Source organism: Dicentrarchus labrax, unplaced genomic scaffold (assembly GCF_905237075.1).
Source record: "Dicentrarchus labrax unplaced genomic scaffold, dlabrax2021, whole genome shotgun sequence".
NCBI classification, from domain to species: Eukaryota; Metazoa; Chordata; class Actinopteri; family Moronidae; genus Dicentrarchus; species Dicentrarchus labrax.
In genome coordinates, this window is record NW_026136717.1 from 1,187,402 (window position 1) to 1,208,206 (window position 20,805).

The window sequence follows — 20,805 nt, forward strand, 5'->3', positions numbered from 1 at the left end:
GGTGACGTTCATTTAGTGAGCGCTTTTGTTGTTGTTCAGCCTTTATGAGGTGTGGAGTCAAGTAGAGAGTTTCTCCAGTCTGCACGGAGTTGAGCTGTCTGAACTACACTGTGTGTTCATGTACAGTAGGACGTGTTTCTGTTGGAGCTAACTGTAGCTAGCTGTTTCCGGTCTACTCATGGCTAACGAGCGGCTCAGAGCTCTGGAGGATGTCGAGAAGGAGATAGCGACGATCCTGCAGTGTGCCGGTGAGGACGCATTTCAGCCAACAGCACAGCGACGCCATCATTGCATACTTTAGACTGTTTGTGTGCTGCTATGGTTCTTCTCTAACAGCTAGCGTTAAGGACCCGAACATTCCCAGGTTAACTGCCTGTCAGTTTCCTTTCCAAATTGGGATTACTGCAAATTAGTTTAAGAACGTGCACCATAGGTCATTTTTATAAAAAATAATTGTGTCATATTTGCTGAAACGTTCACTATATCCTGACAGTAGCACATGAGACAGATACTCTGTGAAACAATATCAGGTTCCTCTGGCTCCTCCTAGTGCTCATAATGGGATTTACAAGAATCCACCGGGCCTGAATGAAAACAACCAATCAGAGCTGAGAAAGATAGTTGACTATTAAGTCTCATTCCCAGTGAGTCAAATACAGATGTTTTGGGACACTGGAAATGAGCAATCAGTTATCTCTCTAGTACATGATATTATCTGTCTCATGTACTACTGTCAGGATATAGTGAAAGTTTCAGCAAATATGACAAAACGTTACTTTTTTATTAAAGTTCCCAATCGCAGCTTTAAGTAATTGTGTGTGAGTGTACAACCGGTGACTCGAATGTTTTACTTTCCCCGGCAGGTAATATAGTTCTGGAACTCTCCAAAGACAAACACAACGCCAGCCTCTTGGACAGACAGCTGGTCCAGTTCCAGAGTTCGGTCAACCGAGTGGAGAGTGAACTGAGTGCCCAGATCCGCTACTTGACACAGGTCAAACAGACAGTTGTTTTTATTTGTGCATTATAAGACCACTGTTTTTTTATCCCTCTCCGTGCCAGCAATAGCATTATGTTTTTGGTTTGTCTGTCTGTGAACTCAACTCAGTCAAAGTGCATCACATTGTGAGCAGCAGAATAAAGCAGAAATTCTCCCGTCCTTTCCCCAGGTAGCTACTGGTCAACCTCATGAGGGCTCCACTTATTCAGCCAGGAAGGACTGTCAGATGGCACTGAACAGGGCAGAGTATGCCAAGGTCAAACTGGGAGAACTGGGACGGACCTGTGAAGTGATGCTGGAGCAGCAACAGCAGCAGACATGAGAGCAGAGAAAAAAACTGGCTGGCTCGTGAAATAGTGATCACTGGGCTTACAGCAGCATTTCACTGTGATACCTGACTGTATCCCTCATCCTCCACTTCTACCAGCAGCCTTAAAGTCTTTTTATAGATTTTTTTAATTTACTGAAGTGGTGCAAAAAACACGAGGAAAAACTCAAAGAAAAAAGTGTTTTATACATTTTATTTTGCATTTCTGGGTATATTTTGTTGTTTGGTGGTCCCTTTTTCCTATTCATGTGCATAGCAGACCAAATTTGATGTTTCAAATGTTTCAGCATAATCTGCACTTTTTAGGGTCAGGATTCTCTCTGGACCGTATATAAGCCGGGGGGTCCGGGGGGTCCAGAGGGTGGCATGGAGACTTTAAGGGGTGGAAGAAAATTACAGTGAAAATTAAGTCTGAACTGTCCAAGACTATCATAATGTGCATCACAATGCTATATGGCCATTTTGGGCACTCACCAGCTCAAAAAATTAGTTACAGGAAGAATGTTGAAAATATTAACTCACTAGATGGTAGATTATCTTCTGAACACATTAAAGCTGTAGTAGGTAATTTTATGAAATACATGTTTGTGATATTTGCTGAAACTTTTACTATATCTTGACAGTAGTACATGAGACAGATAATCTGTAAGAAAAAAAATCAGGTTCCTCTGGCTCCTCCTAGTGCATTTGCAAGAATTAATGACATACCACACAGCTAACATACCACATAACGCACAAAAATTTGCAATTGCAAGCTTTTGTCACATTTTACATCAGTTCAAGATCAGTACACCCTCCATTTGACTGGTGGAAAAGTTTATTTTTACAAACAAGCAGCCTGGTAAAATGTTTTTGAACAGAATAAAGACATTTTTGTAGTTACAACACATTTTTATTTGTACATTTAATTGAGTAAAATAAGAAAATTCAACAGTGTCTTATGTTTTTTTTTTACTACATAGTTTTACTACAAGTATTCCTTTTGCCATGTAGCATTTTAAGTATTGTATAAATCTCAGGATTGATTATATTGGCAATAGCTATTTAGATTAAAAAAACTGTCTTATTCTAAAATAATACATCTTAAAACAAGTTCTGTATTTAACATTCTTTTTTTGTTATTAATCTAAATAAATGTGTTACAGCATTTGACACCAGGATGTCTTTTTACCCCTCTAGATGTATATATGGAAAACTCCAACAGAAAGAAGAAAATGTTATCAGTGACAGAATAGAGAGTTCACAGGGAGTACATCTTAAACGTTGAGTATCCTAATTTGGTGTGTAGTCTGAAATAGTTATTTACATCTCACAAAATCAATTCTTATTCTAAAATCACATGTACATAAACACAAGAGCCTGTTTAGAGACACAAACAGTGACACGGGAAAGACAGCTCAAATACACAGCTCAAATAAGATGAACACAAAGGGATTCTGTTAAAGCCCAGTGAATTTATGGTTGATCATCCAGCTAGTCAATCTAGATGTTAAATGACGATATAGTGTAGACAGAATAATCACGTATGGCTCTAAATCCAGGCATATATATATATCCAAAAGTAATGGAAAGTAATCAAGTTACATTACTTTAATATTGTGATACTAGGATTAGGTTACTGAATACATGTTTTAACAGGTAATTGCAAGGAATTATTTTTCTGCCTCTTCGACTGCATATTTGGCGGCCGCAACATGCTCGAAAAGTCGGGAGAAATTCAAAATTCAAACGTGAAAATCCACGTATGCATTTGTACTCGTGCAGGGGTGCCGACAAATGGCTAAGCCCCGTCCCCCCGAATCAGCCCCCAAGACTTGTACGGCCGACATGTTCAGAAATCGATATTCATGTGTATCGTGATAAAAAAAAAGCTAAAAAGCCTCTTGGGCCAATACCCCAAAGTAAACAGGCAGTCGGCCATTTTGGATTTCGTGGACATTTTTGGCAATTTGCACACGTATTTGAGCGAACTTGGGGGAAACTCTAGGGAATTTATCGGATCGACTTCAAATTTAATCAGCGCAATCTAAACATATTCATGATTAAAAGTTGTGCTATATACGACATTCCGTTGAACGGATTGCACATGGCGTGGCGTCCAATTTTGAAGCCTCGCCATGAAAAAGGAAGTACTCCTAACTTCAGTGTACATGGTCCAATCTCAATGAAACTGATGAGAGTCCCGCCCTGAACACGTCTACATAACAATATTCAGATATAGTAAGTAAGTAAGTAGCAAGTGCTGCGTGGCGATTTTGATCTGATTTACTTGAAATGTTCATGTTGTGGTCTGCACGTGTTACACTTGCACGTGATGTGGCCGCAGCAGTTGCGTGGAGTGCGAGGGCCCGTTCATCACTACTTGCAGTTTTAATTAGTAATTGTATCGGATTAAATTTAAATGTTACCCTCCCAACCCTCTGTATATGTCGCTTTTATCTTTAAACCATCTTCAAAATGTGGTTGTCTTTAAGATAGACAAGCCTAGCACATAGCATATGGAAATACATAGTAAGAAGGAAGTCAAATGAATTGAGGCTGGAGCACAGTGCAAAAAGGGGCAGGACATAGTATCTTGTATCCAGATAGAAGAGGATTTTTTATAGGCAGTTCAACAGACATGTATATATGTGTATATGTATAAATCTTTTCAATGTTAGTTCACCCTGTTGATATGTGGTAGGTACAACTTAAGATAAGGAAATATCTATTAGCAAAACATTTAAAAAATAACCACTATAGTAGTAGTAAAATGGTTCCTGGTTTGGTTTATTCATTTTACTGCACACTTGTTCTGCTCCAGATATAAAAATGCATTAGATTTATTTAATTATGAAAAGGCTAAAATTAATGAAAAAGAAGCAGCAAAAGTTAGAGGTTCCTCTGTTATTGCTCTTAATAATTTCACTGATACCTGAAGAAAACAACTGACCTATCGTCAATATAAAAATACTTTTATTCCTTTGTTTAAAGGCGCCTCTGCTAGAATAATAAATCCTGAATCTCAGCAGCATGTATAATACTGATATCAGCAGAATGAGGGGAGTCACTTCCACCAACATCTTACTGTCATCTCAGTTGCCACTTCCACTTAGGCAAGTGACCCTGCTGACGAAGGAGGTGGAGCTAACAGAAGGGATCAAGCTCATCTTTCATCCCTGTTAATCGCAGGCGAGCAAAGTCTTCAAACACAAAGTCATCGACCTGAGAGGATGTACTGAAAAGAGAAAGAATGTTATCACCTGCCTGGATAAAAAAAAACACATATTAGTAGAGAAATTAAGGCAAATAGGTTTGTGTAGATGCACTATGCTGGTTGAGTGTTTATGTTGGCAACAAGAAGTCTGAAGTCCTAAAGATCACAAAAGGTGTACCACAAGGTTCTATATCAGGACCTTTTCTATTTTTCATTTTCACATTACAACCAGTATAGGAGAGAACATTTAGCCAGCGAAGATTGGTGTGTATGCAGATAGTTATCTAAACCTGATGGAATTGAGTAAGAAAAACTCAAACTATATATATATATATATATATATATATATATATATATATATAAAATAAAATATAGAATATAGAATAGATAAGAGAAATTAAAGGTACCTTGTAGAGTTTTATTGTAAACAAACAAAAGTTTTGTTTACATGGAAAGTTTATTGTTATAACCAGGTGTTTTTTCAAGATATTTTCACATTATCACGACATACAAACTTATCACATTATAACAAAAACTAAAGTTATCATGTCACAGAAACATTTTATGTTATAACAAGATAAATAGTATATTGTAATAGTACTTTTCTTGTGACGTGATAAGTTTGTATGTCATGATAATGTGAAAAACGTGGTTATAACAATAAACTTTTCACATTATAAGGTGATACTGACCTCTTTTTCTTTTTCTGGCGTGGCAATAGGCTGCTGTATATTTTAATATATGCAATTTTAACCGGTGGGCTTCTGCATTATGTTTAGCGTGATAGAGAAGATGCTATGACATTTTTATGTCTGACCTCTGTTTATTCTGATAAACAGAGAAACAGAACCTGCGTGTCTTCTCTCTCTCTCTGTCTCTCTCTCTCTCACCCCAACTGGTCGAGACAGACGACCACCCACCTAGAGCCGAAAGACCTGTCCTAGGTTTCTGCCTTTTAACAGGCAGTTTTTCCTTGCCCTTGTCGCCAAGTGCTTGCTCATGGTGGTACTGTTGGGTCTCTGTAAATAATGTTATAAAGAGTTTGGTCTAGACCTGCTCTATTTGAAAAGTGTCCTGAGATAACTTCTGTTACGAATTGGCGCTATACAAATATAATTTAATTGAATAGAAAAAATGTCAATTATACTCTCCCAAAGACAAATTATACAAAAAAGAAACGACCGAGGAGGGACTAATTTAGTTAGTAGTTTGGTGGTCCATACAGTCACTATAATCAAATCAATTCTGTTTAATTATAACAAGAGCCACATATGAACCTGTTACACAAAGTTTGCATTAATGTTTTGTAGCATACAGTCCTCTTCCCTGTTCTTGCTAACAGTTTGTTTGTAAATGCTGGCTATCGTTCATCTGTGTATTTTATTTTGAATGTTTGACTTTTTTTTGCCATTTTTGTTAAGTCAGTTCTTCAATATGTGTGTTGCTATTATTCACGCCTTGTGTGTGAATATTTGTCGTGCAAACAAAACTCCACAGGGGACCTTTAACTTTACTAAATCCCAATGTAAAATACTCAAACACAAATTATTGCATTTTTATTTTTGTTTTAAGAAATATTTGCAACAAGAACACATACATCTGTAATAAATTAAGGTTATATGTAGTCTATCTAGCATTCATCCGTGTATTTTATTTTAAATATTTGATTTAAAGCCAGTCTTGCTAATATTGTGTTTTACTCAATGCAGAACATACACCGATCAGCCAAAACATAATAGGCCCTGACAGGTGAAGTGAATAACACTGATTATCTGGTTATCATGGCTCCTGTCAGGGGGTGGGATATATCAGGCAGCAAGTGAACATTTTATCCTCAAAGTTGATGTGTTAGAAGCAGGAAAAATGGGCAGCGTAAGGATTTGAGCGACTTTGACAAGGGCCAAATTGTGATGGCTAGACCACTGGGTCAGAGCATCTCCAAAATCGCAGCTCTGTGGGGGGTTCCTGGTCTGCAGTGGTCAATGATCGGCCAAGGCTTTTTGATGCATGTAGGGAGCAAAGGTTGGCCCGTGTGGTCCAATCCAACAGACGAGGTACTGTAGCTCAAACTGCCAAAAAAGTTAACGCTGGTTCTGATAGAAAGGTGTCAGAGCATCACAGTTTGTTGTGTATAGGGCTGCATAACATTATGACCACCAGGGTGCTCAGGTGCTCAGAATGTTACAGCTGATCGGTGTATGTAACCACTGATGAAAACATAGCATAACCTGGTGCCATTGTCAGCTCTCTAATTCAGCGACATGTACATTTTTTTTATCTGAACCCCTAATTGGGTCACTACAATATGTTAATACGTGATCAGAGGGCTTAATCCACCATATCCACTCACTCTGCAGTCTAAGAGTGAAAATATGGTAAAGAAATGGTTTAAGGCTGAGAGAACGATCATCTTTCTTTAAACACACACACACACACACACACACACACACACACACACACACACACACACTTACTTCATGTCAAACTCTATGAGGTTTGTATCCACAGCGGCACCAGCCTCTGGAGCAGCTAGAAGCAAGAACCAGTTGAGTAATTAAATTACACTCTAATCCTCCCAGGTCACACAGCCTCACTGTTAACTGTTATGAGGTATGAGTGTGTGCGTGTGTCCTACTTGACTGTGGTTGGGAGCTGGGTTGGTCTGCAGGTTTTGGATGCATCAGGACAAAAGGAAGTTCCACTGCTACATCCCTACACACACACACACACACACACACACACGGACACACACACACACACACACACGGACACAAATGCATCATACACAATCAACTATCTGAACATCCTTATTACCACCATATTAAAACTCCAATTTCCCTGGCTTACAGCTGTTTGTCGTCTCTTTTAAAAGTTATATTAGATAAAATAAATATAAGAGCACTCCACTGATTTAGCATCAGTCTGTGACAATGTCAGACTCACAATGGACAGTTTATACTACATCTATATTGTCGACCAAGAACACCCTTTTCAAGCATTTTTGTCCCACATCCAAATGCAATTGTCGCACCAAGGAGGTAAATTTAAAAAAGTTTCAAGATTTATTTTCGTTTTTTATTATCTTTACATAGAAGCACAGTAAATCCTTTGTTATTTTCCAAAAACCACTGCTGTGGAAAGCTTGAGGGTGTTCACCTACCCTGCAAGAGACACCACCAGTTTGATTTTGACTCTGTAGGAAACCAGGATGCCCATCATCTCCTTGTTGGTCCCTTCTTTTACTCTGCAACACACAAAATACATGCAAAAAGATATGAGAGAAACAATGACATGTTCTTCAGTATATGTATCCATGAGTTTGTGTGCTTGTATAAAAAGTAAATTCTTTTCTGTCATAATGCATGTGTATATCTCTGTGTGTACATGGTGCTGGAGGCCAGATTGGTGTCTTCATGCTTTAGCTTTCCATCCAGGGCCAGGCCTCTCTTTTCCCTGTTGGTACCTAGCGTGGGGGTCAGAGTGTAGACGTGGCAGGAAGTGGAGCTGGGGGAAACTTGATCACTGAGGTTGGTTGTGAGGGTAAGGTCAGAGAGAGAGGAGAAAAATGGGACAGAATGATTCATTAGTTATTTTTCTTGTTACACACTTAAAGCTTGCAATAAGTTATAAAAACAAAATGAGAATAACCATGAAAGTTTATTCTTGACTGCAAAAGACTGCACTTAGCAGTGTGTGTGAAATATGTGTGAAATATACATACATACATACATTTCATACTTCAGGAGGTTGGTAAGATATATTGGTAGTATTTAAATCAATGTTCAATTGTGCCTGCATTTGCACATATATGAAATTAACAGAGCTAACTTATTGATATAGAATTTACAAAGAACCTAAAATAGATTCCTGCGGTACTCTTTGTTAATGCTGAGTGCCAATGTACCCATAATCGACGTATGTGCTGGCCAATAAGTGACAATTGCAGTAGAGGAATGCAGTAGAGGAATGCCAAACTAGGTCATTTAGATTAAAATTTATAATTTATTGTTGGCTAAAATCAATATAATTTATCATTGTCATAATATACAAGTTAGTATCATGGCTTCATAAAGTAATTTTGCAAGCTAACAGTAAATGGTCCATCGAACAGAAACTAACATTCATACACATTCACACACGGCATCGGGAGCAATTTGGGGTTCAGTATCTTGCTCAAGGATACTTCTTCGACATGTGGCACCAGGAGCCGGGGATCGAACCCACAGCCTTCCAATAAGGGAACGACCCGCTCTGCCTCTGCACCACAGCCACCCATAAATAGTAGCCAATTAAAATATCCACTTAGTACTTTGCTAGCGATAATAGTAGTAAGCAAGCATGCTAAGGTCTACCATCTCGACGCAGATACAGGACTCTTGCCTGTAAACGTGCTCGCTATGGCAGGAGTTTTGTACCTTCTGTCATAGCATCTCTAAACAAGGCATCCCGGTAACCGCCGTGGGTGGGTGCTACCCACAGGACGAGGGGGGGTGTGCTAAATGTGCTGCATTAAGTGTTTATTCTTGTTCTTATGTCGTGGTGTCCCTATGTATCTTGTATCTATGTATGTATGTCTGAAATCTATGTACAGACTGCGGTGACAAATTTCCTGTGAAGGACAATAAAGTATCTATCTATCTAGCCAGCTAGCCAGCTGCAACCCAGCCTCACGGAATAATGTTATCTGGTGCCGACTGCCCCATAATGCCTGCCATTAAAGCCTGCAAATGGCAAACCACTCAATTTACTAGCCTGATTAGGCACAGCATGTCTGGATGAAGCTAGCTGATAGTATTTTGCAATGTTAGCTTTCTTAAAGTTAGCTTAGCTAAAACCACAATATCACAATATATTCCACAAGCTCTGCAGTAATGTTAGCTTTGACTTTGGACTTTGTACTCTGCATTGTGCTGGGTGTTGGTTGTTTGTTGATGTTAGCAGAATCTAAGCTAATGTTAGCTAGTGTTGCACACTGTACAGAGTGGAGAAGGCACTTGAGCATAAACACCAAACCTTTGGATTTCAATGAAAATCTGACCCTCATCTCTACTTAGAAACACATATAAAATCAGTCCACAGGCAACAGAGAAATTTCAAGAAAAGAAATCTAATATTTTATATTTTTGTTTCTCAAATATTCTCAAATATTTGCCTTAAAAATCCAATATTGGTCAGGCAATATCCATAATTCTTGTGGATGTACAACATCAACAACATGGTTATCAACTCTAGAAAACACAGTTTCAAGGGAATAAAAATGAAGCATGAGTGAAAAGGAGGATAAGAGCATAGAGAAGGCACTCACTCTGCTTCAACCTGGGCAACTGGACACTTATACTGAGCCGTGGAGAACAGACAAATATCAGCATACTGACGAACTGAGAGAAGGAAAGGAGAATGACTTTATTACTTTCTTTAGCTATAATCTGTCTTCCAAGTCAGACTCAGTGACAATAAATTATGTTTCTTTCAGTTGTTGAAGGGACAATAATTAAAACAAATGGAAAGGGCAGGTGGAGTTACCAGATATCTTCACCCTCTTGACAGTCTTGGTGGAGTTGTTGGTGACCTGGACATTAACACTGATGGGCTCCCCATGGTAGTACAACTAGAGAGGGAAAGGGACTTAGCAGTGTGTGTATCTCAGTCATCAAATAGCAGATCAAAGTGTGTGAGTATGTTACCTCCTTATCCAGTGAGGCCTCTAGGTGTAGAGATCTATCGGACATCAGGAAGCTGCGACTGGTCTCCACCATTGGCTGTGGACCTACCTTCTCTGGGGCGTACTGAACCTTCCTGATTGCCAGGTGCACCGAGTTCCTACATACACAGCAGGGTCATATACAAATATATACATAAAGGCAACATGTCTACATCCTCCACAAGCCAACAGCACAATTAGTAGAGACAGAGACTACAGTACAAATACAGCTTTTCCACCAAGGCAGTTTGACGGCTTGGTTGCAGGTGATGCCTAATCTTGAACCAGTTATTTGGGTTTTGACAACCAAAGAACTGGCTCTTGGCCAGGAAACTGGTTCCAATGCAGCACCACCAATTTGCTAGTCTAGAACAAGTGTGAACCTATGGTGAAGTCACCCACTGGTTTGTGGAGTACCGCTTTGAAGACTCCAGTTCAGCGTTTTGGCTGCCACCATGACAGTAAAACGGAGCCAGCGCGAGCCAGCAGACGTGACGTACGGCGAGTTGATCTACGCTCATTGGCTGAGCAGTTTTGACTTGTCTGTAGCCAGAAACAATGGCGGCTCGCCTGGTCACACACAATCTCGTATTGCAGCTAAACAGTACACTAAAATATGTTTCTGAAACGATTTTAAGCAAGAAGTAGGCAACACAGTACCAGAATCTAGCTTCATATTTGATCAGCACTGCCTAGTTTGACAGTTTGATCTGAGTTTTGTGCGCTGAGCTGGACAGAATCGCTGAAAGTGACCTGTCAATCAAAAGGTAGCCTCGCCCAAAAGCACACGCTGCTTTATTGTCTATTTTGAATTAAATTATGCATAATGTATTGAATAAAAAGTTAATCTAGCGCCTGAGCCCCTAAACTCATCAGGAAACTGTTTACTGAGCCAATAAAGGAAGTGTCAAGTCGGCTCATTCTCCATTCAAGTGAATAGGATCACTGTGTTATTGCAGCCAACCGTGCTGCCACCTGCTGGAATTTACATAGAATGCAGGTTTAAGACACTTCAGGGTTGGCTTCACTCTTCAGGCCCAGAAGCTCTGTCCATTATATATATAGTCAACAGTCTAGTCAAGTGGTCTAGAAACAGAAACCACTTACAACAGGGGCTGAGGGTACCTTGTGGCCAACCACCTATGAATTTATTTACTGTTTCGCAAGCTACTATTTACCTTGGTAACAATCAATTCAATTAAATTCAATTAAATTCAATTTTATTTGTATAGCGCCAATTCATAACAGAAGTTATCTCAGGACACTTTTCAAATAGAGCAGGTCTAGACCGAACTCTTTATAACATTATTTACAGAGACCCAACAGTACCACCATGAGCAAGACCTTGGGGACAAGGGCAAGGAAAAACTGCCTGTTAAAAGGCAGAAACCTAGGACAGATCCTCCGACTCTAGGTGGGTCGTCGTCTGTCTCGACTAGTTGGGGTGAGAGAGAGAGAGAGAGAGAGAGAGAGAGAGAGAGAGAGAGAGAGAGAGAGAGCGAGAGACAGACAGACAACAACAGTATTGGCAATGGCAATCTAGGAGGACCATGGCAGGAGGCTCCACCAGGATCGATAAGAACCTGCGAGACGAGACAGCACAAGAACTCCGGGGAAGAAGTGAAGTTAGTAACATGCATTAATGGGACATGAATGAGTGCAGAAAGAGAGAGGAAGGGAGGAGCTCAGTGCACCATGGGAAATCCCCCGATAGTCTAGGCCTATAGCAGCATAACTAAGGGATGGTTCAGGACTCACCTGATCCAGCCCTAACTATAAGCTTTATCAAAGAGGAATGTCTTAAGCCTACTCTTGAATGTGGTGAGGGTGTCTGCCTCCCGAACCACAACTGGAAGCTGGTTCCACAGGAGAGGAGCTTGGTAACTGAAGGCTCTGGCTCCTGTTCTACTTTTAGAGACTATAGGAACCACAAGTAGCCCAGCATTCAGAGAACGTAGTGTTCTAGAGGGGTAATAGGGTACTATGAGCTCTTTAAGATATGAAGGGGCCTGACCATGAAGAGCTTTATAGGTGAGGAGGAGGATTTTAAATTCTATTCTACATTTTACAGGGAGCCAATGCAGAGAAGCTAGTACAGGAGAGATGTGATCTCTTTTTCTAGTTCCTGTCAGTACTTGTGCAGACGAGGAAGGAGAGTAGAGGCGACAGAATGGAAACATCATCATTTGAAAGATGGACATTTTGAGACATTTTGCATACTGCTAGTACTGTAGCCTTGTTCTGACACGTTTATCTGTGAAATGTTTCTTGAATTAAAGAGCATAAAAAAGATTGTGTGCATGTCCTCTTTTTAGAATAAAGATTCATGCTGATTTAGGCATCTTGTTTAATTTTATAGTGTTAATTGGCAATTAAGGTATGGTGCATCTCAGGTGATGTCATGGAGTAATTTTTTTTCAGTAACTACCCCAACTCTAACATTGGAGACGTACAGTGATGTAATGATGTGGCCCGTGGAAAAGCGACCTGGGACTTATAAGGTTGAACCAACTCTGAACCAACACTAGCAGTAGCCCAGAACTAGCACTAAGTTTGGGTTGGTGGAAAGGGGTAAAAGAGAACTGGGCATTCCAAATTGTTGCAAAATATCAGCTATTGGCAGCTAGTTTCAAAGTATGTCATGCAAATGGAAAAAACATGCTCATTGTTGGGTCTCTTGTGTTTCTGAGGCCCCTTTTTTTTACCGAATTAGTTTGGATTTTCGAGCTACTTCCATGCAAGATTTAGCCTGCATATCCGCCAGTTTTGAGCAAAACCAGTATAATCAGATTCATCATCATCAGAGGATGTTGCACAATGCACAACAAACTGTAGAATATGACACGCCCACTTTGGTTCCCAAGGAAAACCTGCTATTGTTTAACTTTTCAGGTTCTGGACCAATTTATTTTTGGTCGAACTGCTCAAAACGGTGCAAAACTATGTGCTTGAATGGGAACAAAGCTGGTTCCCTGTTGGTGGAAAAGGCCTATTAGAGAACCACACTCTAGGACTGTTAGTTTGGTTGTAGTCTCAGGTGTTGAACCTTTGGTGGATCTTCTCCTCCACAGTCTTGGCACAGAATGCTCGAAGCTCATAGTCCACACCACACGCCTTCCCAGTGTCCTCTGGGCCTGGCTGGAGGGTCACTGAGCAAGGCAGGTTCTGGGGGATCTAACACCCAAACACACAAAGGAAAATCTAAATGGCAGCTTTAGTTTAAGTTCTTTAATGCCATACGCATAATTACAGTGAAGCAGTCATTCGCAATGTCAGGTTCCCTCCATCATTGGTTACAGATATAACAGCATCAATAACAAATTGTTATGTTGTTGTAAATTGTTGTTCTTTTGACTTTTCTCTTTGTCATTAGTGCAAACTCTGACTGTCACATTTACCCCCAAATTCCACCAGGCATGGCAGTAGGCAATGGCAATGCTTGAAATTCCACTAGAAGCACCATGGTCCCAGAAACATCCCAGAAGTGTCTTTCCGCTCTGCTCTGCGTAGAATACGTGCCCTGTTTTTAACAGAAGCCGTGACCCACCTAAGTAGATCACACTGGCAGGAAGTCAAAAACAGAGACAGCATAGAAAATCCAGTCAACTGTCAAAATAAAAAAACGTGTGCAGATTCTGGATTGAATTTCATGCTAGACAAACACTGCCAGAAGTCAATCAGTCAGAAGCATGTCAGAGAAGATTTAAAGCAGAGGAACGCACCATTTTGTGCGATGTTGAGCAGGCAACGTGCTCTGCTTCTGAAACGCTCTCGGTGGTCAACTTCAAGATGCACAGATCACAAAGCCAAATTGAGTCACACGTCACAAAGCCATGCCAGGTGGAATTTTGAGGTATGTCTTCTTAAAGAAGTCTAATTGGCTGTAACATCAGAGCGGATGATGGTCTTATATATTCTGGTCTATGGTAAGTCTTACAGTGAAGTTGAAGGGGTAGGCATTCTGACCCAGCTTCTTCAGCAGCCTCTCCTGCAGGCGGCTCAGAGGCTTCTTTTCCTGCTGCAAAGGAGGGAACGCCTGGACGGTGCTGATGTACAGATCCTTCCGGAAGGAAAGGCCCAGGACGTCCAGGTCCTCTCGACCATAACGAAATGCACAGGTCAGAGTCACAAACACTGAAATGAAGATTTTGATTAAATGGATGGTTAATCGGTCGTTTAGTCAGCAAATCAGGCAAATTAACAGACATCTTTCTACAAGGTTTCTTACCTTTTCGATCTTTCAGATACTGTGGGTCTAGAAGGAGGACTCCATCTAGAGAACACACAGACAGACACACACATTCATACATTATATGGCGTTTTTCAGTGTGTATATTACTTGTCTCATAAATGTCTCATTTCAGGCTCAAACGCAACCTTCTTTTTTCCAAATTTGGACACAACCCGTGTGTCCATGGCAGATCTCAGCATCCCATAATCCAGTGTCCACCAGTGTGTTGAACTGAAATGTCACAGCTCTTAACATAAAATCTACATCTAAATCATGAGGCTTTAAGTCTTTAAAGGTCATGCATTTTTGTAGTATTTTCAGTGATGGTCTTCTGAGCTGCATGTGTGCAACTCACCTACTGGATCCACGTGGTTCAAGTGATCAACAAAGTCTCGCTTCCCTAGATAAACTGTGAGCTGCGGAAAGAAAGAGACAGGTAGATGGGGAAGAATGGAGTGATAGTCCACAACAGGAGACATTGGAGAGAGGTAAGAACCCCTCCTCATACACACATATCCTACCTTGGAGTTGGGGCTGGACTTCTTAAAGACTCTGCAGAAAGAGGGAGAGAGCACGTCTTGTTAACAGAGGCTGTGTAGGTGAAAATTATTATGTTGTTTTAAACGTTTTAAACAGAAGATGCTGGGAAAGCGTCACTTGTGAATGAGCATATTCATCCATGAAAAAAAGTCTCCTCAATATATTATCTTTAAAAACACACTTAGTGTGTGAAAAAATAGGTATTTTAAACTATTTCAAATTTTAATCGATATGTCGGTAACAGGGTTGACAAAACACACATGTGCATGTTGAATATTTCCTGATATGTGCATATCCTGAGAGTTGATGATCTAAGGGGCTATAAAGTTTAAAAAATAAATCAAACAATTGGAAATGGCACATTTCGTATAATGACCCATCTGCAGTTTAAAATGTACTAAATGTGACTTTTGCTGTTTTGCCCCTTCAAAGACATTAATATCCAAAGACTGCAGTTGATACAAAATTCTGCTGGCAGGCTTTGAACTCGTTCTAAGAGGAGTGACCACATTACACCAACCCTTGCACCCCTTCACTGGCTGCCTCTGAGGTTTATAATTTATCTTAAGATTTTGCTACATGTTTTTAAATAGGTCCTGCCTACGTCTGTGATTTGCTAACCCCCTACCTGCTTGAGATCCTCTGGCAAGGGCCTACTTATGTAATTTGTCGAAGTAAATTATCTCATAGAACAAAGGCAACACAAGACAACAAAAAATATTGTTGAAACGGATTACATTGAACATTTTAAGTAACACAAACTCAATTTTGTAAGTTAAAAAAACATTCTATTTGCACTATAAATTCTTTTGTTTTCACAATACAAATAGAAATTAAGAAATGAAGTCAGTGTCACTTAAAAGCTACTTAATCAAGAATGTTTCTATAGCTTACAGAATTGAGTTAGTTTTAATTAAAAATGTTGATGTAATCAGTTCCAACAATTATTTGAAATAAATGAACTTTTCTGGTTTTACAGTGAAGTAAGTATGTATGATCGTTAAAAATGGTAAAAAAAAAAAAAGTTCCGTAAACAGGAAATAATCTGCTCAAAATTCATCCAAATCACTCATTTTACACAAACTTCTTGTAGTTACTGAGTTCACTAATTGGGTTTATTGTACAGTTTTGAATATAATATGAAATATCCATAAAATATGTCACTTAAGCAGGGGTCATCAATTTAATAAATGATAACTTAAAGGGTCCCTTAAGGAAAAAGGCTGAGAACCACTAACCTGACTTTTGTTGTAGGCCCCTCAGTTGATCTCAGGCAGCCAAACTCAGTATGTTCCTTTAAATCTCTAACATTGCCCGCACATGTGCCAAAAACTACCAAACCTTCACTAATACTCAGATCTGAGGCCTCTGACTGCATATGTTGATCACATGAGCCCTGCAGAGACAAATATTTGTCCACATACTGCTTATGTTTCAGAGTAAACAAGAAAAATCTTAAATCCGGGTGTCTGGGATAGACAACAACAAGCTGTTGAACTAGTGAACTGTGGCTCTCATTACAGTCCAATACACACCAACGGCACAGTATAATCACCTCATATTTCCTGTATTTCTCTCACACACACACACACACACACACACACACACACACACACACACACACACACACACACACACACACATTGTAGCAGTAAATCAAATCTTGAGTTTGGTGTAAACAAAAAGTGAGCTGTTATAAAGCAGCAGTGATGGCTGACGACACAATGACCTGCAGGACAGGAAAGTCGTCATAAAATAAACGTGTACTGCAATTTGACATGTCCTGCATGACGTTTTATCTCATCAGTCTCTATATGTGTAACAGAACAGAGCACATTCAGTCACAATATGGGTGTGTCTATGACCATGTGTGCCTGATCAGACTATACGGTATGGAACATTTCTAATCCTAAGGGAGACATAAGTCATTACAAACTGCAATAGCACTTAACAAAAACAATAGCAATACAAAGCAGAAAATGTTTTAAGAGAAACACACTTTAAGGAACCATTTCATCATTATGTTGGTGAAGAGTGATCTGTGTCTATTTCCACCAATATGTCTTGTATGGGTTTATAAAGTATAGGCTACTTTTAACAATGTGTTTGTGTGAGCATGATGGCTACCCATGTCTATCCAAGTAGACTTGTTGACTTTTTGTTGATCGTTTTCGTAAATTATAGTGAAAACCTTTTTACCAAAACCTCTGAAGCGATCATAATCATCATGTTAGTTGTCAAATTTGCTGAACAAAATCTCAAGAGAAGCAGCAGTTAGAGTTTAGTTTAATTTTGTGCTAAAGGAATTAAACGCCCAAATAGATGAATTGTGGAGAATCTATAAACGGTAAATGGACCTGTACTTGTATAGCGCCTTTCTAGTCTTCTGACCACTCAAAGTGCTTTTACACTACGTGCCATATTTGCCCTTTCACACACATTCACACAGCGATGGCAAAGTCCATGCCTCTGAGCCACAGCCGCCCTAAGTATAACTGATCTGATGATGTGGAGCATGTACATATTGACAGAAGTTTAAACATTTATATTTGTGTAGGAGATTGAAACGACTTAAAACTCGCTCAAGCGGGCGACCCTGTGGGTTTTAAGAGGTTTTATACATCAAGATCATTTCTATAAAATCCAGACCAGGCCTCTATTGGAGACCTGCGTTTTTTGTCAAAACGTGTTGCCACACCAGACTTTTAAATGAGACCTGCGTCTATTAGGGACCCTGCTTTTACTGGAAGTTTTATGGTATATTAGTCTGTAAATTTAGCCTACTACTACTTTTTTGGAGTAGAGTTTTACTCTTATATTAAGTATTGCATTTAGATTAGCGCAGCAAGTCTAAGTCTCAGTCCATTTGTGTTGACTTGTCTTGTTTAGCTTTACAGAGTTTGGGGAATTGAAAGTCAATTGAGACCTTATCAAGCTGTGTTCAGCTAACTCATCACAGGAGACGGTTGCTATTGTGGAGTTTAAATCTTCTCCAACGCACACACAGAACACTTATAGCTTTATTAACAACAAAATCCATATGATTTTTTTTATTAGGGAAAACCACTGCTCATATAATTCAACTGAGACTAAAAGTTGGTCAACAGTAAAGCAGAGAGAAAAGGGCTTAGTGTCTCCACTGAAGCTAAACAGGAAGCGGGTGATGTGTATTCCAGGAAATGTGGCTAGTGTATGCCAGTAATGTGTATGCCAGGAATTATTTTCTGACCATTGTGACTAATCTGCCAACCATTATTTATTATTAATTATTTTAACCAGTATTGAAGAAAAAGACAAAAGTCAACAAAGTCAAGACCCTTCAGGCCGTGTCAGCGTCACCAGGTTTATGCACGCCACTGCAGTTTTTAGAACATTAGCATGGCCCTGTGCAGGAATGTGCTGCCTTTTACATTCTGAGGGAAGACAACAGGGGCAAAGAACTAAATTCACATCCTCATTATCGACAAAAAATGTCATTTACTTCCTTAACACAGGACATGTGAAGGCTTCCCTGTTAACCCTTTATCCTAAAGGCAAAAAACCATCATAATGATAATAAAACCCCTTCAACAGGCACTGAGGACAGGATATATCCCTGCTGAACTAACCCACAATGTTATTTAAATATAAACACTTTCACACTAGGGCTGCAACTAACAATTATTTTCATTATCTGTCTATTATCTATTTTCTCAATTAAAATTACAGTAGGTAACTTTTATAAAAATATCTTTTTGTCATATTTGCTATAACTTTCACTATATTCTGACAGTAGTACACGGGACAGACAATCTGTGTAAAGATGCTTTGGGTTGGAGGCTTTAAGATAGCTGATAGTTGAGTCTCATTCCCAGGGTCCAAAAGGTCTATATTTGATGTCCTGGTAATGAGACTCAACAATCAGCTATCTTTGTCGGCTCTGATTGGTTTTTCATTCAGGCCCAGTGGATTCTTGCAAATGCCATTGGGAGCATCAGGAGGAGCCAGAGAACCCTGATTCTGAAGTTCTACTGTCAGGATGTAGTGAAAGTTTCAGCAAATATGGAAGGGTGGCCTACTGCAGCTTTAATGCCCCTATAAGTGGAATCGTTCTGTCTTAGGCGACTCCTAGTGGTACGTTATAGGAAGACACCTGTAAAGTTCTCTATCTCCACTGTCTGTCTCTCCTGTATTCATCTTTCGTATGTTTTAGACTTCTGCTTTGATGATTATATTCAAGTCCAGACTCATCTGATGTAATACTGTAGGCTAAAGAGAGCTCATTCTGAATGTTACAATGTGGCCAATGGGATGTTGAGTTACATAAATGTAAGAATTTCGGGAATGTCTTGAAAACAATAAGTGCTGTCACACACCTGTCGGTCTGAACAAAATTGAACTTATTTCTATTGACTTCAATATGTGACTCCAATATCACACGTCAAAGCAGAAACGTTGATCAGTGAGAGGCAAACACTATGGTTCCATTCTGCTGGCGGTCAGTACCGCAACGTCCCGTTCTCTTCTATCAGGAAGTTACGCCAGACTCCGTTTAAAAATGTGTACATTTGGTGGCAATCTGACGCTACCCTTCTTACAGTCAAACAGCTGCACATATAGCAGGGGTTTGGTTTAAACTTCACAATGTTTTTGATATTCTCTCTTAAATCCGACATTACTATCAATCCACATGTGAAAACCACTGCATACAGGCTACTATCGGCGTCACCACATATGTTTAAATAGTCCAGTGTATAAAGGGGCTTGGTTTGGATAGTTCCCTTTTTCTCCTCACGAGTTAACGGAACACTGTTTTCACTCTTTGACAGCACACATGAACCAACTGGAGGGTTCTCTTACCTGGTCCCTGCTTTGTCCCCCATCCTCAGTCCTATGTGGACAGTATTTCTGGTATTATTGTGCTCGTCTGTTGCCTGTGCTGGTCCTGCTGTCCGCTGCTGCTGCTGCAGCTCTTTGAGATCCTGCAGCCCGTTTCCGCAGCTCAGGGACAAAAACCACGCCTACATAATACTGGAAACCACAATCACCAAATGGAACTGAAGCAGCTGCAAATTAGACTGCTAACTCTCTACTACCAGTCTACTACTACTGTGTTAGTGACAGGAAAGAAAACATTGATAGAAGATGGGATAGAACTCCGGCGCTGTTTAGTGAGCCAGATCATTTGGTTCAGCACAATAAGAGTCGGCTCTTTCGGCTCTCAAACGGCTCTTCAATTAAGAACCATTTTATAATTCAGCCAAATTTAACAATTTTAATTGAAGAGACACTAAATTACAGTAACAGCATGAGTGCCCTAGCTGTGTAGTGTAATAACACAGCTCGGCATTGATTTAGAGTCTGTGGGTCAAATGACATGGAAGCTATTGAAAAAAAAAAATCAAGATTTTAATATATAAATATTAATATAAAATAGCAGAAGCATAAAAAAATGCATAAGCTAGCACAGTTCAGCATTGATTTTGGTCCCCAGGTCACATGACATGGAAGCTATTAATCAAGATTCTTCCATATACATATATGAAATAGAAGAACCAATAAAAGTGGATTAAAGAAGTTTTTTCTAGGTGTGTACTGTAAAAACATAGTTCAACATTTATTTGGAGACCCTGGGTCACAAGACATGGAACCTTATACTGTCAATGCATTGAACGTCATGAAAAACAAATCAATATTTTTCCTATAAATATTCCTATAAAATAGAAAAAGGTTTAAAAATGCATAAAAAGAGATGTGTACTAGTTGTGTTCGTAATTATAACACATAGAATAACACAGTTGTAGAATAACAGCATTGATTTGATTTTTGA

General features: G+C 39.6%; 2 protein-coding genes across 2 annotated transcripts; one reads left to right on the forward strand and one right to left on the reverse strand.

Annotated features, from left to right (window-relative positions):
- Positions 1-28: 28 nt before the first annotated feature.
- On the forward strand, positions 29-2,259 carry med11 (mediator complex subunit 11). The gene is made up of 3 exons (XM_051375263.1): positions 29-248; positions 864-994; positions 1,170-2,259. Exons 1-3 carry the CDS (start codon positions 179-181, stop codon positions 1,320-1,322), a joined length of 354 nt encoding a protein of 117 aa, XP_051231223.1. The 5' UTR covers positions 29-178; the 3' UTR covers positions 1,323-2,259.
- On the reverse strand, positions 2,128-19,925 carry LOC127349461 (arrestin red cell). The gene is made up of 14 exons (XM_051375232.1): positions 19,836-19,925; positions 14,978-15,008; positions 14,812-14,872; positions 14,454-14,498; positions 14,163-14,359; positions 13,272-13,399; positions 10,209-10,344; positions 10,048-10,132; positions 9,830-9,902; positions 7,909-8,046; positions 7,685-7,768; positions 7,160-7,236; positions 6,999-7,053; positions 2,128-4,545 (listed from the first exon to the last, which is right to left on the reverse strand). The coding sequence occupies exons 1-14, from the start codon at positions 19,856-19,858 to the stop codon at positions 4,455-4,457; spliced, it is 1,224 nt and encodes a 407-aa protein (XP_051231192.1). The 5' UTR covers positions 19,859-19,925; the 3' UTR covers positions 2,128-4,454.
- Between the last annotated feature and the right edge of the window lie 880 nt (positions 19,926-20,805).

What these genes read in the sequence shown, in the direction of transcription:
- LOC127349461 (XM_051375232.1), bottom strand. Translation starts at nt 19,858, where the DNA reads ATGGGGGACAAAGCAGGGACCAG. An exon ending in GGGGACAAAGCAGGGACCAG is followed by an intron (nt 15,009 to 19,835) that starts GTAAGAGAACCC and finishes CTCTTTCTGCAG; the next exon opens with AGTCTTTAAGAAGTCCAGCC. An exon ending in CCTACCCCTTCAACTTCACT is followed by an intron (nt 13,400 to 14,162) that starts GTAAGACTTACC and finishes TTTGGGTGTTAG; the next exon opens with ATCCCCCAGAACCTGCCTTG.
- med11 (XM_051375263.1), top strand. Translation starts at nt 179, where the DNA reads ATGGCTAACGAGCGGCTCAGAGCTCTGGAGGATGTCGAGAAGGAGATA. An exon ending in GACGATCCTGCAGTGTGCCG is followed by an intron (nt 249 to 863) that starts GTGAGGACGCAT and finishes TTTCCCCGGCAG; the next exon opens with GTAATATAGTTCTGGAACTC. An exon ending in AGATCCGCTACTTGACACAG is followed by an intron (nt 995 to 1,169) that starts GTCAAACAGACA and finishes TCCTTTCCCCAG; the next exon opens with GTAGCTACTGGTCAACCTCA.